The sequence below is a fragment of the Trachypithecus francoisi genome, unplaced genomic scaffold (genome assembly GCF_009764315.1).
Source record: "Trachypithecus francoisi isolate TF-2019V2 unplaced genomic scaffold, Tfra_2.0 Lachesis_group8, whole genome shotgun sequence".
Lineage (NCBI taxonomy): Eukaryota > Metazoa > Chordata > Mammalia > Primates > Cercopithecidae > Trachypithecus > Trachypithecus francoisi.
Window position 1 is genome coordinate 105136652 of NW_022681473.1, and position 15889 is coordinate 105152540.

Below are 15889 nucleotides of genomic sequence, written 5' to 3' on the forward strand. Positions count from 1 at the left end.
TTCCGGCCAGTTCCTCTGGGTGTCCTCGTCAACAGCTGGCGTGCACCGTCTATGACATGTCCTCTCTCAGAGGTATTCTAGGTCTAACTGTTGAACGAACAGGATTTTCACTTCCTTACATGTTCACATGCAAATTTGCACATGTGTTCCTTGACCGGGTTGTAAAGTACATAATAGTTGAAACCTTGTTTTTTTTTTTTTCCCATAAAATATCTTGGACATCTTCCCATAAATAAACAGATTCCCCAAACCAAACCAGAGTGTTTTGCTTGAACTCAGGTCCTCATGGGAGATCTGAGACCAGCTGTTAGAGAATCTCTGAGGCGGGTAGGTAGAGCCTGTTGCCCAGGTCCCCAGTCGGCTCAGCCACTGGAGAGGAGAGGGGACTGACTGGCCACAGCGGACTAAGTCCACTTGCTAACTCAGAACAGGAGGAAGGCTGCTTTCCTAGGAAGATGGGACCAACCCTAAGGAGGACTAATAAGGGTACCTCAGACAAACCAATTAACCAACTGGAACAGGGCAGAGATGAGGGTGTGTCTTCCAAGGCCCAAAGCAAGAGAAACATTCCCAAGAGGGAAGGGGTGTGTGGATCAAAGTGGTTTTTTAATTTTGTTTGTTTGTTTGTTTTTGAGACAGAGTCTTGCTCTTTCACCCGGGCTAGAGTGCAATGGTACAATCTCGGCTGACTGCAACCTCCACCTCCTGGGTTCAAGCAATTTTCCTGCCTCAGCCTCCTGAGTAACTGGGATTACAGGTGTGATCCATCACGCCTGGCCTCAATCAAGGTTCTTAATTGCTAGCCACAGGAATCTCCTCTGGAAGATATAATCAGAAGATGAATGTATTGACATATTTCCAGGAATTTCGAGGAAATGTCTAGGAAAGCTGGAGTACTTGGTTTGGAAAATAAACAAGAGTAAGGGGAGCTGAGGGAGAAACATGGCCACGCTCATGCCACAGAACTAGAGTGATGGGGACGGCTGTGCTGTCACCACTGAGCCAGGATGGGGACAGCCCAGTTTGCCCAGCAGCCACTGCCACGCCTGGTCCCTGGCCTGACGCTCTAGCCTGGCCGCAAGCTGCCTGTTGCTGCCACACTGTTCCTGCCCACCCCAGAAAAGATTCTCCACTGCCCCTGTTTCTTTGCACCAGTCTGGGGCAATTACATCTGATTTGCTGAGCGTGGGTCCTATGTCTCATGCTGGAGGTAAGGGAGGCTGGAAGGCAGGCAACTGGAGTTGTTAGTGTTTGTAATGGAGGTAGCCTCTGACTCCCACCAAAACTCATCAGCGAGACACTTCCCAAACAAAACAGGAGGGCTTCAGAGGCTGGGAAGGTGTCTTAGATCTTTTGGGCTACTATAACAAGACACCAAAAACTGGGTGGATTATAAACAACAGACATTTATTCCTCATAGTCCTGGAGGCTGGGAAGTCTAAGAGCAAGACACCGACATACCCTGTGTCTGGTGAGGGCCCACTTCCTGGTTCATAAATGGCACCTTCTAGCTGTGTCCTCGCATGTGGAAGGGGCAAGGGATCTCTGTGGGCCTCTTCTATAAGGACGCTAATCTTGTTCCTGAGGTCTCTCCCCTTCATGACCTGATCACCTCCCACATGTCTTCTCTCCTAATGCCGTCACCTTACAGGTTAGGAGTGCAACATAGGAATTTAGGGGGACACAAGCATTCAGTTCATTGCAGCAGCCAAAAGAAAAGTGACTACCAAGAGACATCTGCCATGTCAGTGACCCAGGGGACTGGTGAGACATCTTGGTACAGGAAAGAGAAGGTGTTCCTCATCCAGGAGGACGAGGACTGTGGCAGGACCCTCAGAGACCTGCAGGATGGCCCTGAGGGTGGTAGGGGAGGGGCACAGGTCTCATCCAGGGTTCATAAATATATATATATATATATATATATATATATATATTTTTTTTTTTGGAGACAGAGTTTTGCTCTTTTTGCCCAGGCTGGAGTGGTGCCATGCTGCGATCTCGGCTCACTGCCACCTCTGCCTCCCCGGTTCAAGCGATTCTCCTGCCTCAGCCTCCCAAGTAGCTGGGATTACAGGAGCCCACCATCACACCTGGCTAATTTTTTTGTATTTTTAGTAGAGACGGGGATTCACCCTGTTGCCCAGGATGGCCTCAATCTCTTGACCTCGTGATCCGCCCACCTCGGCCTCCCAAAGTGGTGAGGTTACAGACGTGAGCCACCGCACCTGGCCCAGGTTTCATATTAAGAACCAAGTTCTGGGAGACACTGAGGCCCCCAGGGGTTCTGGAGTCAGCCCTAAACCAGGCAGCCCTCAGGTGAGGTCTGAGAGCATCTCAGAAGCTTCCAGACCCTCTTGAAACCCACCCCCTGCATCTCACTTCCTTTTGGTGCCTCGTTGCTCTGTTTGGCCTCATTGGCCCTTTCCTAAAGCCATCCAGTAAACCTCCAGGCACCTGGTGGGTTTGTCAAGGTGTTTCCCCATAGATTCCTGTGCTTCTAGTGGGAGTAGGTATCAAAGTGGCAGCAGCAGCCTTACTGGCCTGGTGTGCAGGAGCCAGAGCAGCTGGGGCAGGGGAGACCCAGGGGTCTCATCAATAGAGTGTGGCCTGGAGGCCAGCATGAGAAGGAAGTCGCATTTACCGCAGCACCAGCTGTTGCACATTTACTCTGTGCCTGAGGTTAAGTGCTTGACTCCATTGCTCCATCAAACCTTCAGCACAACTCCTCCGTGAGCCGAGGATTGTCATTACCCGTGTCCTCCAAAGAAGCTCAGTTATCCGCCCCACGTCACCCAGCAGTCAGTCAAAAAGCCAGGATTCAAACCCAGGCTTGTCTGATTCCCAAGCATCCATCCCTCCCACCAGGCCAGCACCAGGGGCCAGAGGGGTATAGGCCTGGGCCAGACCATGCAGGGGGCCACCACCCTGAAGGCACCTTGAGAGGGAAGGAGGAGGCCCCAGGACACCCTCCCAGGGCCCTTCCCCCTCCTCCTTAGCATGTTCCAGGCCTCTTCCAGGAAAGCCCTGAAGGGCCTGCATCCCCCTGTGGAGAGGAAAGAGAGGTGGCTAGACTCGCAGGGCTGGGGTCCAGAAGTAACAGCCAGGATGTGGAGTCCTTTGAGACAAAGGCTTGAACTGGCTCTTCCCTTGGGGAGGTTTTTGAGTCTCTAAGGGTGGAGTGAGAGACCATGCCAAGGCTGCAGCTGCCCACAGCTGCCCACAGTTGGCTGTGCTGTTAAGACTGCTCAGGCCTCCTGACTCTCTGCCCCTAACCCCAGTGGCTACAAACTCGGTCCCAAAATGGCAGGCCACCTGGCAAGAGGCTCCTGGACAGAGCAGACCAGGGCCCCGCAGGCTCCAGCACCTGCTCCGCCTCTCCTCCCCGGACTTGTCTCGGTCCCCAAGCCTCATTCCTCAATTCTGGATGGAGACCACAGGTTTAGCAGTCAGGACATTTCTGAAATAAACCTTATTGCTCTTATAATGGAACTGGGGTGGGGTGGGTTCAGTGACACTACATAAATAAGCTAAAGGCACTGAAGATCTCATGCAAGGAGGAAGCATCTCTCTCAGTGTGCTGTGAGCCCTCCAGGGCCAGGAACCCTGTTCTGCTTGCCTCCAGGTGTCCCCCTCAGTGTGAGGCAGAGGTGGGCACACGGCTCCACAAAAGCTGTTTGCTGGTTGTCCCGTGCCTAGAACAATGACTGGCGCATCGGAGGCATTCAATGCATATTTGTTGGCTAAATGAATATAAGTTGGTTGCATATTTTGTCTTGGGATAATTTGTGACATCTTTTTCTGCCTCCCCTTAGAGGACTCCCCGTACACTCACCTCCAGCACCCCCTGCCCTTACCTCTCCTGCCAGGCCGCTGCTAAGCTCTGCCCAGTCATGGTTACCTCCCCACCTCCCCAGCTGCAAGGAGGAGTCATCTGGAACCAGATGAGGCTAGATTCTCAGCAGCTTTATTGAATATCGAGAGGTGGTGTCACCTCCCACTGGACATGTGTCCTCAAATTCATACCAGAACTGCTTTGGGACAGACAGACAGACAGGTGGCAGGGCAGGGCAGGTGTCTGCGAGGGTGGGGTCAGTGCACCAGGGGCAGCTCAGCTCTCCAAAGGGGCCAGCATCTGCACCTGCTCCTGCTGCTGTTCCTGCTGCTGCTCCTGCTGCTGCTCCTGCTGCTGCTCCTGCTGCTGCTCCTGCTGCTGTTCCTGCTGCTGCTCCTGCTGCTGTTCCTGCTGCTGTTCCTGCTGCTGCTCCTGCTGCTGTTCCTGCTGCTGCTCCTTCACCTGCTCCTGCTGCTGCTTGGGCTCGGGGAGGGAGAGGGTCTTGTCCTGGCCCTCTTTCTCCATGAAGGTGCTGAAGAAGGAGTTGACCTTGTCCCTCAGGTCCTTCTCCAGGAAGCTCAAGTGGCCTTCCACGTCCCCCGCATGGGGTCCCAGCTTCTGCCTGAGCTGTTCCATCTGCTGCACCAGAGCTTTGTTGAAGTTCTCCCCGTAGGGCTCCACCCGGAGTCGGAACTCCTCCACATGCTGGTCCAAGTGCCCGCCCAGCTCTGCCAGCGACTTCTGCAGCCCCTCTGTGTTGCCCCTCAGGTTGCCACGCATGTCCTCGGCCAAGGGCGCCAGCCTCTGCCGCAGCTCCTCCGCACTGGCCGAGATCCTGGCCCTGAGCTCCTCGGCGTTCTTCTTCATCTGGAATGCCAGGCCCTCGAGCTGGTGGTTGAGCTTCTCCTGTGCGTCCTGAGCATAGGGAGCCAGGCTGCGGCGCAGCTCCTCCACGGTCTGGTCGATCTTGACTTTGAACTCGTCGGCGTAGGGCGTGAGGCGCTCCTTGAGCTCCTCCACGTTCTGGTCGATCTTGGCCTTGAGCTGGTCGGCGTGGGGCCTCAGCGAGGCCTGCAGGCTGTGGGCGTTCTCCCGCAGCACTCTCTCCATGCGCTGTGTGTAGGGGGTCAGCTGGCGCCGCAGCTGCTCAGTCTGCGTGTTGACCTGGGTGCGCAGCTGGTCCTTGTAGGGCTCCAGGCGCTGCTGCAGCTCTCGCACGTTTTCTCCGATCTTCTGGCTCACCTCATTGGCATGGGGCAGCAGCCGGGCCCTCACCTCCTCCAGCTCCTTCCGAATCTCCTCCTTCAGTTTCTCCGAGTCTTTGGCCAGGCGTTCATGCAGCTCGGTGGCGAAGGGCACCAGCTTCTTCTGCAGGTCACCTGCATAAGTGTTCACTTCTCCAAGTTTGTCCTGGAAGAGGGCACTGTGGGGAAGGGCACAAGGAGGCCACGTTACACTTGGCACTCACGTGGCAAGACTTTGTCTGCTTGTATACCACTCACCTTATGCACACTTGCTAGGACAGGTGAGTGCTCAGGGGTACCGGGTTCACCCTCCCTGTGGCGGTTCCGATTGGAGAGGATGGGTGTCACAGACTAAGTTATGACACTGAATTTCTATCTCGGTATCTCCCACAGAGTTTGTCTCAGAATCTACCCATGATGTCACCTCTAGCAGTTTGCTTTCCCCTCCTTGTCTGCAGAGGGTGGGACTTTGGGGTCCTTCCCTGCGGGGGTGTGCTGCCACATAGGATCACGTTGTGTAACAGAATATTGTCTTCTTGACCTCTGCCGGAGTCTTCCAGCGGCACAAGGTGCTGCTTTCCTTGCCTGTGCCCAGGGGCCTCCCAAATAGTCCCAGCTCCCTCCGCTTGATTCCAATGGGGCCTGTCTTTCTGAAATATATTAGAAAACAGCTCACATGACATTTTCCTCCCTCCCTTTCTTCTGTGAGCCCGAATGATAGGATGTGGCCATTTGTCAAACTCTAGAACATCAAAGCAAAAGGACATCGCAGGGATTATTCAATCCAACCTTCCAGTTTACATATGTGGATCCTAGGTTCAGTGGCCCAGCCAGTTAGTGGCAGGGCAGTGGGTATCCTAAGCTCAGGGCTCCTGTCTCTAAGCTCAACCCTTGCCAATACATGGCATGGTCTTTAAGAACTCCTTGTCACCACCGCACACTGTGTTCCCTCGTACTTGAGTTGCTGGGTGAGTTCAGATTTCTGGAGATGTTCCACGGCCTCCTTGGCATTGCTGCTCAGCTGGCTGAAGTAGTCCCACATCACTGTGGCCACCTGGTCAGCACTGACCTCAGCCCGGGCTCCTGGGAGGTAACAGAGAGCAATTCATGAGACCCTGTCTCCTTTGTGGTCCTCTGCTCCAGCTCTGAGCTGCAGACTGGATGACGGCGGGGGTGCCCAGTCTGCAATTTTCCCTGTCTGGGCTTAGCTTTTTGGAAGCCACAGGGATATATGAAACTGGTATAGCACCAATGCCAGTGGACCCACCACTAGGACTGGGCCAGCTCTCCCGTGAGCCACTTGGCAGCCAGGCAGACCTCATGTCCAGCTGGGGGCTGATGGGTACTCAGAAGTGTCCTTTTGCTTTGGCCCAGCCTCCATCCTGCACCACTCAGAGCAGCTGCCTAAGAGCCCCATCCGAAGATAGCTTCTACTCACCGGTGACAGCCACCAGGGCCAGGGTCAGGACCACGGCCTTCAGGAACATCCTGAGCTCCTCGCTGGGCTGGAGGAGTTTCCTGCCACCCTGGATCCTCCCTACAATCAGGGAAGCTGACGAAGAGGTCCTCAGGAGAGCTCACCTGCGCTGCTGTGGGAACTGACTGAAGCTCAGAGCCAGCCAGACATTTAAACTCTCTCCCTACCACTGCCCCCCCGGCTACCCTCCCCACCTCCTTCCCCAGTGTGACTCCACGCTGGAAGGTGACACATTCCCAAGAGGCCTTTTGGACTTTTGTGACCCTGAGACTACGTGGAAGCTGACAGCAGACTGGGGCTTAGGCGATAGTTAGAAGTGGTGACTGTTCCATGCATAGGCCCCCCCCCACCCCACCAACCTCAGTGTGGAAAGGAGGAGGGGAGCGGAAAATGGTGGGAGAAACACCTCGGGGAGCCCCTGAGCTCCCCGACTGATGCCTCGAGGCTCTGCTAGCGGCTCTGGGTTTGTGCCAGGCTCATGGGGGGCAAAGTCCACATCTCCTCTGTCTGCCCCAGTGAAGAGAGGTCCCCCCAATCTCCACATCCGCCACTAATGCTGACTCCATCTCAGAGCACCAGACACTAGAGTGGGACCATCCAGGGCTGCAGATAGCATAGTGAGCTAAAATCTAGGTCTCTTGTCAAGGTACACCCAAGAGGAGGGGGCGCTGGAGAGCCTTTGGGCAGATGGGTGCAGAGGACAGGGCCTTATCCTGAAAGAGTTCATTGTAGTGTGCTTCATGTCCCACTCCCAAGCTGTGCCTCCTTGGTCTAGTTATTCAAAGCCCTCAGCCTCAGTGTCTCCTCTGAACAATGCGATGGTTCAGTACATTGAAAAAGACATTGCTTGCAAAGTGGGTAGTAGGGTCCTCCCTCAGTCTCCATGGGAAATTGATTCCAGGATGAAAAATCCATGGATGCTCAAGTCCTTGATATAAAATGGCATAGTATTTGCATATAACCTAAGCATAGCCTCCCATATACTTTAAATCTCTAGACTACTTATAATAGCTAATACAACAGAAATGTTGTGTGAATGATTGTTATACTGTATTGTTTAGGAGACAATCACCAAAAAAGTCTGTATACGTTCAGTATAGGTGCAATTTTTTTTTCTTTTTCTTTTCTTTTTTTTTTTTTTTTTGAGACAGAGTCTCACTCTGTCACCCAGGCTGGAGTGCAGTGGTGTCATCTTGGCTCACTGCAATCTCTGCCTCCCAGGTTCAAGCGATTCTCCTGCCTCAGCCTCCTGAGTAGCTGGGATTACAGACACCTGCCACCATGCCCAGCTAATTTTTGTATTTTTAGTAGAGACGGGGTTTCACCATGTTGCTCAGGCTGGTCTCCAACTCCTGGCCTCAAGCAATCCTCCCATCTTGGCCTCCCAAAGTGCTGGGCTTACAGGCATGAGCCACTGCACCCTGCCCAGATGCAACTTTTTAAAAAACATTGTTTTTAATGGAGATGGGCTTTCACTATGTTGCTCGGGCTGGTCTCCAACTCCTGGCCTCAAGTGATCCTCGCATCTCGGCCTCCCAAAGTGCTGGGCTTACAGGTGTGAGCCACTGTGCCCAGCCCACAAATGCAATTTTTAAAAAAATATTTTCAAACCAAGTCTGGTTGAATCCATGGACACAGAAACCAAGGATACAGACGGCTGCCTATAGAGTTCCTGGCACAGAGTAAGCTCTGAAAAATAGTTGCTGTTATTATAATAATCATACTGTGTTCCTGATCTGGAGTAAAGCAGGGAGTATAGCAGAGTGCTCCCTCTTCTAGTGAGAGTGGCAGAGTGAGACTCAGCCCTCTGAGGGGCACCAGGTGGGCCAGAGGCAGGGTGATAGGTGGGACCAACCTTAGCTCCTGCCCTCCGCAGCCTCCAGTCACACTCCCTGGGCAGGAGCAGCTGGCTTGAGCAGAATCTCGGGACCTGAGGCTCTCAGGGGACCTCCCATTGGGGGATGGAGGGCAACGGTGGTGGTGCACAGGAAGTCTTCTACTTAGCTGTCTAGTGGATCTCTAAACGAGGCTGCATGCATAATCACATACAGACATCCACTGAGAATGTGACACACCACGTCAGTGTGGGTCCCTCTACCAGACCACACCACTTCCAGTGACTGTGAGGTGACATCCAGCACATTGCACTATTGGCTCCTGTTGGTGAGTGCAGTGCCTGACAACAGTGAGCTACATTTATTTGTAAAAATGAATGCCATCAGAGTAGACCACAATTGTGCTAACTCGAATTTGCTTTGTGTGCATTTCTTTCAGTTTCCTGAAGTGGCTTGATGTCTCACAGGGTTGAAGGCAGCCAAATGACCTTCTGACTCTGGCACCTCTTCTGCTGGGTACCCGCTGCCCTGCAGTGGTCCCCATGCTACCATGCTGCCTCCTTTTTGATGCAGCCTGTGCCATCTCTCAGTGACTGTTGGGGTCAGACGCTGGAGTCCACTCCCTGGCTTTGCATCCAGGCTCCAACATGTACTGCCTGTGTGTTCTTGGGCAAGTCTCATAATCTCTCTGAGCCTCGGTTGCCTTGGTGAGACATAACCATTGTACCTGCCTCCCAGGCTGTGAGGATTCACTGAGATAATTTTATAGTGCTTGCAACAATGTCTGGCACATAGTAAAAATGATCACTGAATGTTAGCCACATCTTACCCCTGCAAGCCTTACTTCCCTGGAACCCATCGGTCCCAACCCTGCTCCTGAATCAGGCACAGTCCAGCTTGCAGCGGGAGCAAAGATCAGTACTCAGTGCTCCTGTCCCTTCCCCAGGCCAGAGCTGAGGAGGAGACTGAGTCACGAAAGACACCTCAGCTGCAGTTTGACCTCCGGGACTTATGGTCTGAGCAGCAGGTGCCACTAGCATGTGAGAGGTCCAGAGCTCTTCTGTCTCGCCCGCCCGCCTGGGTGCACCCGTGCTGGGAGCGCCTGCACCATTTGAGCATCTCCAATAGCATCCGCCAGAGTGTGTGCGGATTCACAGAAGTATGCAAATCACTAAGAATCCAGGGACTGGCACAGCCCATGCGTGCACCCACACTCACGAGGGGGCCTGCTGCCTCTCAGCGTGGCAGGGATGTGACCTGTTAATGAATGTATTTACTTCCCAGAGTCTGTGGGCTTTTTTTTTGTTTGCATCGATCTGTAGATGGATTTGTTTTGGGGAGCAGGGAGAGAATGAGGGCCCCCTGTGTCCAGTCTTACAGGGTGCAAGTAGCTGATGGGAAGAGCAGATTGCCTTCCAGTCGGGCCTGGTCCTGTGAGTCAGGGGCCTCCACCTTAGTGGGCGTGAAAGGCCTGTGTGATCTCAAGGGAGACATGGCCTCTCCGAGCCTCTTCTTATCTGTACAACCGACAGACGTAACGATTGGTGAGGCAATGAGGCTGATTGCTCAGCATTAGCTACGGACACCCCTCCTGGCCAGTCACACAGGGATCAAACCAGGGGTCGGTCCAGAGGTCAGAGTCAGGAGCAGACAACTCAGATCCAGCCAGGGACAGGCAAGTCACACAGACATGTGCCTCACGTATGCTTCAAGGGGCCCTCCCCGGGGCAGAACTAAAGGACAGCTCCTGTTGCCGTAGGAGGGATCTGGGTGAGATACTAGGAGGAACTGCCAGCATGATGATGTGTGATGAACAAGGGCCTCTGGCCAACAGGTCTGAATCAGGGCTGCCCAGCCCAGACTGGCAGGAAGGGCACGGATCACGGGGGCTTGAGTACTAAACCTCACCTGGACACAAGATGAAACAGCCCAACCCCGGAGGACCATTTTTGGCCCCAGATGGTCAAATCCCCTTTTCCTCCCATCTACCACTGGCTTCTCCCCGAAGCAGTCTTAATTCCAGGGGTGCCATGATGGGAGAGAGGGGCAGCTTAGGCTGACCACCAAGAGAGCCCCCACCGAGGTGCAGGCTGGACTGCTGGGGAGGGGCCACAGGTATTCACAGGTACCAAGCCCTTGGAAGGAGACAAGGCACCAGGCTTCCTGGAGGTGTGCTGCATCTAGCTCAGCACTCTGCCAGGTCTCTCTGCCCACATGTCCTGACCTCCCTGGGTCCATTGCCACGCAAGAGAGAGAGGCCAGGCTCCTCCATACCCTCTGCACAGATGGAAGGGCTTGGAGGATCTGGGGCCACGGGACCCTGCCAGCCCATTTTAGCCTGCCTAGGCCCATGGACCTTGTTGCCCGCCCCCGCCTGGATCTGGGTCCCCACTGTGCCTTTGCCTCTGGGGCTACGGAGCAGGCCACAGCAGAACAAGAAAGGGCGTCCCCAATACCAAATCCTCCAGTGACCACCTCCTCGCCTTCTACCCCATCACCAAAGCCTGCAGGAGACTTGAGACAGATTTGTCCTGGGCATGTGACTGATGCTTCTATAGGGGTTTCAGTGCTCTAGGCTGTCTGGTATTTGCCTGGTGTGTGTGAAGACCTGGATTAAGGCTCCCAGCCTTACTACTAGTGGGCTGTGCACTTGGAGCCCTTAGAGCCTTAGGTTTATAACCTATAAAATGAAGTTAATGTCTACTTCACAGGATTCTATTTGCATTTTAACAGAAAACAAAGTCTTAAGTCAAAGGAATGAATCTCTCTCTCTTTTTTTAGACCAAGTCTAGCTCTGTCATTGGAGTGCAATGGTGCGATCTCGGCTCACTGCAACCTCCACCTCCGGGGTTCAAGCAATTCTCCTGCCTCAGCCTCCTGAGTAGCTGGGACTACAGACGTGCGTCACCATGCCCGGCTAATTTTTTGTATTTTTAGTAGAGACTGGGTTTCGCCATGTTGCCCAGGCTGGTCTGAAACTCCTCGCCTCAAGTATCCGCCCATCCCAGCCTCCCAAATTGCTGGGATTACAGGCATGAGCCACTGTGTCCAGCCAGGAATGAATCTCTACCAGAGTGATTCCAAGTCTCACCCACCGAAAAAGAATTCTGAGGGCAGAGCCGGGCCACTTTCTCAGGCCTCTGATTTCATACTGTGGTGTTAGTTACTTCTGAGAGGACGACTTGCTGCCAGAGCTCTATTTTTTATGTTAGAGGCTCCTGCTGTCTGCAGACTCTGCTGTCTGGGAAGGGCACAGCATTGGGAGGGAGAGGGAGGTGTGAGTCCCTCCGTGGTCCCGCTGCTTTGTACTTCTCTATCTCATTCCCTTTTCAGCACCACTCTGGGAAATCAGTATTCTAGCCCCATTTTATCCTCAGAAAATTGAGGCTCTGAGATGTTATCTTTGTGGCCTGGGCCATATTAAGTGCCAAAGGCATCATTTAAGCCTAAGATGTCCTGGCTCCAAGGTCTCAGCATCTGAAGACAGGCCCCCTCATCCTGCCATCCCTGCTGCGGCTTCACTGTGGGCCCAGGGGACATCTCAGCCCCGAGAAAGGACAGCCGCCCCTCCTGGACCACTGACGCCCCGCAGAACTCCTCTGTGCCCTCTCCTCACCAGACCTTGTTCCTCCCAGTTGCTCCCACAGCCAGGGGGCAGTGAGGGCTGCTCTTCCCCCAACCCCACTGAGGAACCCAGGAAGGTGAACGAGAGAGTCAATCCTGGTGGAGGCTGGGGAGGGCCCGAGCCATGAGACCAGCTCCTCCCCCAGGGGATGTTATCAGTGGGTCCAGAGGGCAAAATAGGGAACCTGGTGGAGGGAGGGACAAAGGCCTTGGGCTCTGAGTGGCCTTGGCCCTTCTCCACGGCCCCCTGCCCTGCACTCAGGAGAAGGCAGTGGTGGGGCACACAGGGGTGGGGGCGGGTGGGGAGCTGCTGGGTGAGCAGTGCTCACCTGCCCAGATTGAAACCCACAGATGGAGGTGCTGGGAGGAGCTGAGGGCTCAGCCCTGTCACCAGGCCTTGCCGGAGCCACTGCTGCCTGGTCTTCCGTGCCTTTACTCCAGACACTCCCCAGCTCAACCCACCTGCTTGTTCTTAAATCTGAAGAAATTCCTCACCCCTCTACTCCAGGCTGTGTTCAGGGCTTGGGGCTGGCGGCGGCAGGGGCCCAAAATTCCAGTGTGAAGGGCCGAGATGGGCCCGAGGACCCTGGCCTATGTCCAAGCCCTTCCCCTCTCACCAGTCTCTCCCTGGGGAGCCAGTTAGCTAGGAAGGAATGGGGGTACCCCAGGCCCACCCCTAGTTCCTGAGCTCATCTGGGCTGCAGGGCTGGCGCGACAGCAGCATGGACACAGTCTCCTAGGGATTTCCCAACTCTCCGGCCAGCTTGCTGCATCTGGCCGCCCTGCCTCAGGCCCTGGTCTCCACTGATCAGCAGGTGACCTTTGCCCAGCGCCCTGGGTCCTCAGTGTCCGCTGCCCTGGAGACAATATAAAACAGGTCAGAACCCTCCTGCCTGCCTGCTCTGTTCATCCCTAGAGGCAGCTGCTCCAGGTAATGCCCTCTGGGGAGGGGAAAGAGGAGGTGTGGAGGATGAAGAGGGGCAAGAGGAGCTCCCTGCCCAGCCCAGCCAACAAGCCTGGAGAAACACTTGCTAGAGCTAAGGAAGCCTCGGAGCTGGACGGGTGCCCCCCACCCCTCATCATAACCTGAAGAAAATGGAGGCCCAGGAGGGGTGTCACTTGCCCAAAGCTACGTAGGGGTGGGCTGCAAGTGGTTCCAAATGCAGGCTTCCCCGTCATTCTGCAGGCTTAGGGCTGGAGGAAGCCTTAGACAGCCCAGTCCTACCCAGACAGGGAAACTGAGGCCTGCAGAGGACCAGAAAGCCCCCAAAGTCACACAGCATGTTGGCTGCACTGGACAGAGACCAGTCCAGACCGCAAGTGTCTTGATGTCCAGTCTGGTGGGTTTTCTGCTCCATCCCGCCTACCTCCCTTTGGGCCCCTCACCAGTCCCCCTTCTGAGAGCCCGTATTAGCAGGAAGCAGGCCCCTACTCCCTCTGACAGACCCAGCTCAGGTTCCACCTTAGGGGCCATGCCACCTGTCCAGGGAGGGGTCCAGAGGCATGGGGGCCTGGGGTGCCCCTCACAGGACAATTCCTTGCAGGAATAGAGGCGCCATGCAGCCCCGGGTACTCCTTGTTGCTGCCCTCCTGTTACTCCTGGCTTCTGCTGGTAAGCACTTGGTGGGACTGGGCTGGGGGCAGGATGGAGGTGGCTTGGGGATCCCAGTCCTAATGGGTGGTCAAGCAGGAGCCCAGGGCTCGCCCAGAGGCCGATCCACCCCACTCAGCCCTGCTCTTTCCTCAGGAGCTTCAGAGGCCGAGGACACCTCCCTTCTCAGCTTCATGCAGGGCTACATGCAGCACGCCACCAAGACCGCCAAGGATGCACTGACCAGCGTCCAGGAGTCCCAGGTGGCCCAGCAGGCCAGGTACACCCGCTGGCCTCCCTCCTCATCACCCCTGCCAGCTCCCTCCATTCCCATCCGCCCCTGCCCTGGTGAGATCCCAGCAATGGAATGGAGGTGCTCCAGCCTCCCCTGGTCCGGTGCCTCTTTGGCCTCCTCTTTCCTCACAGGGCCTTTGTCAGGCTGCTGTGGGAGAGATGACAGAGTTGAGCCTGCATTCCTCCCGGGTCCCTCCTTTCTCCCCAGAGCAGTTCTAGGGTGGGCCATTTTAGCCCTCATTTCCATTTTCCTTCCCTTTTCTTTCTTTCTTTTTCTTTTCTTTTCTTTTCTTTTTTTTTATTTGAGATGGAATCTCCCTCCGTCACCCAGGCTGGTGTGCAGTGGTGCGATCTCGGCAATCTCGGCTCACTGCAACCTCTGCCTCCCAGGTTTACCCCATTCTCCTGCCTCAGCCTCCCAAGTAGCTGGGATTACAGGCGCGCCACCACACCCAGCTAATTTTTGTATTTTTCTCAGAGACGGGGTTTCACCATGTTGGACAGGCTGGTCTTGAACTCCTGACTTCAGGTGATCTGCCTACCTCGGCCTCCCAAATTGCTGGGATTACAAGCATGAGCCACTGCGCCTGACCCCATTTTCCTTTTCTGAAGGTCTGGCTAGAGCAGTGGTCCTCAACCTTTTTGGCACCAGGGACCAGTTTTGTGGTAGACAGTTTTTCCATGGGTCAGCGGGGATGGCTTGGGGATGAAACTGCTCCACCTCAGATCATCAGGCATTGGATTCTCATAAGGAACCCTCCACCTAGATCCCTGGCATGCGCAGTTCACAATAGGTTTCACACTCCTGTAAGAATCTAATGCCGCCTACTCTGACAGAAGGCAGGGCTCAGGCGGTATTCCTCTGTCACCCATCACTCACTTTGTGCTGTGCAGCCCGGCTCCTAACAGGCCATGGACCAGTACCCATCTGTGACTTGGGGGCTGGGGACCCCTGGGCTAGGAGTTTGCCTTGGGAGGCCCCACCTGGCCCAGTTCTAGCCTGGGTATGAGAGCGCTTCTGCTTTGTTCCAAGACCTGGGGCCAGCGTGAGCAGAAGTGTGTCCTTCCTCTCCCATCCTGCCCCTGCCCATCGGTCCTCTCCTCTCCCTACTCCCTCCCCCACCTCACCCTGACTGGCACTGGCTGGCATAGCAGAGGTTGTTTATAAACATTCTTAATCCTCAGAACCGGCTTTGGGGTAGGTGTTATTTTCCCACTTTGTAGATGAGAAAATTGAGGCTCAGAGCGATTAGGTGACTTGCCCCAGATCACACAACCAATCAGTCCTCCAATGACTTTCCAAGTGAGAGGTTGCCTCCCTCTGTCCTACCCTGCTCAGAACCAGGATGTACAACTCCAGGGGATACTGTTTGCACAGAAAACAATGACAGCCTTGACCTTTCACATCTCCCCACCCTGTCACTCTGTGCCTCAGGCCCAGGGGCAAAAACATCTGAGGTGACCTGGAGACAGCAGGGTTCGACTTGTGCTGGGGTTCCTGCAAGGGCATCTCTTCTCCCAGGGTGGCGGCTGTGGGGGATTCCTGCCTGAGGTCTCAGGGCTGTTGTCCAGTGAAATTGAGAGGGTGGTGGGGAGAGCCAGTGGGGACATGCGTGTGGGTCCCATAGTTGCCTCCAGAGGAGTTCTCATGCCCTGCTCTGTTGCTTCTCCTTACTGATTTAGAGGCTGGGTGACCGATGGCTTCAGTTCCCTGAAGGACTACTGGAGCACCGTTAAGGACAAGTTCTCTGGGTTCTGGGATTTGAACCCTGAGGCCAGACCAACTGTGGCTGAGGCTGTCTGAGACCTCAACACCCCAAGTCCACCTGCCCGTCCATCCTGCCAGCTCCTTGGGTCCTGCAGCCTCCAGGGCTGCCCCTGTAAGTTGCTTAAAAGGGACACTATTCTCAGTGCCCTCCTACCACACCTCATGCCTGGCCCCCCTCCAGGCATGCTGTCCTCCCAATAAAGCTGGACAAGAAGCTGCTATGA

The 15889-nt window shown here is 54.9% G+C and overlaps 2 protein-coding genes across 3 annotated transcripts; one reads left to right on the forward strand and one right to left on the reverse strand.

The window, feature by feature from the left end:
• Window positions 1-3931: 3931 nt before the first annotated feature.
• On the reverse strand, window positions 3932-6696 carry APOA4 (apolipoprotein A4). Its single transcript, XM_033205490.1, has 4 exons — window positions 6515-6696; window positions 6033-6159; window positions 4295-5255; window positions 3932-4228 (listed from the first exon to the last, which is right to left on the reverse strand). The coding sequence occupies exons 1-4, from the start codon at window positions 6561-6563 to the stop codon at window positions 4109-4111; spliced, it is 1257 nt and encodes a 418-aa protein (XP_033061381.1). The 5' UTR covers window positions 6564-6696; the 3' UTR covers window positions 3932-4108.
• A 6167-nt stretch (window positions 6697-12863) lies between these two features.
• On the forward strand, window positions 12864-15889 carry APOC3 (apolipoprotein C3). 2 transcript variants are annotated; one of them, XM_033205491.1, is made up of 4 exons: window positions 12864-12943; window positions 13557-13624; window positions 13760-13883; window positions 15581-15889. In XM_033205491.1, exons 2-4 carry the CDS (start codon window positions 13570-13572, stop codon window positions 15699-15701), a joined length of 300 nt encoding a protein of 99 aa, XP_033061382.1. In that variant the 5' UTR covers window positions 12864-12943; window positions 13557-13569; the 3' UTR covers window positions 15702-15889. The 2 variants fall into 2 exon arrangements, with proteins under 2 accessions (XP_033061382.1, XP_033061383.1); XM_033205492.1 differs by lacking the exon at window positions 12864-12943 and adding an exon at window positions 13328-13352.

What these genes read in the sequence shown, in the direction of transcription:
- APOA4 (XM_033205490.1), bottom strand. Translation starts at nt 6,563, where the DNA reads ATGTTCCTGAAGGCCGTGGTCCTGACCCTGGCCCTGGTGGCTGTCACC. An exon ending in GGCCCTGGTGGCTGTCACCG is followed by an intron (nt 6,160 to 6,514) that starts GTGAGTAGAAGC and finishes GTTACCTCCCAG; the next exon opens with GAGCCCGGGCTGAGGTCAGT. An exon ending in GAACTCACCCAGCAACTCAA is followed by an intron (nt 5,256 to 6,032) that starts GTACGAGGGAAC and finishes CCTTCCCCACAG; the next exon opens with TGCCCTCTTCCAGGACAAAC.
- APOC3 (XM_033205491.1), top strand. Translation starts at nt 13,570, where the DNA reads ATGCAGCCCCGGGTACTCCTTGTTGCTGCCCTCCTGTTACTCCTGGCT. An exon ending in GTTACTCCTGGCTTCTGCTG is followed by an intron (nt 13,625 to 13,759) that starts GTAAGCACTTGG and finishes CTCTTTCCTCAG; the next exon opens with GAGCTTCAGAGGCCGAGGAC. An exon ending in CAGGTGGCCCAGCAGGCCAG is followed by an intron (nt 13,884 to 15,580) that starts GTACACCCGCTG and finishes TTACTGATTTAG; the next exon opens with AGGCTGGGTGACCGATGGCT.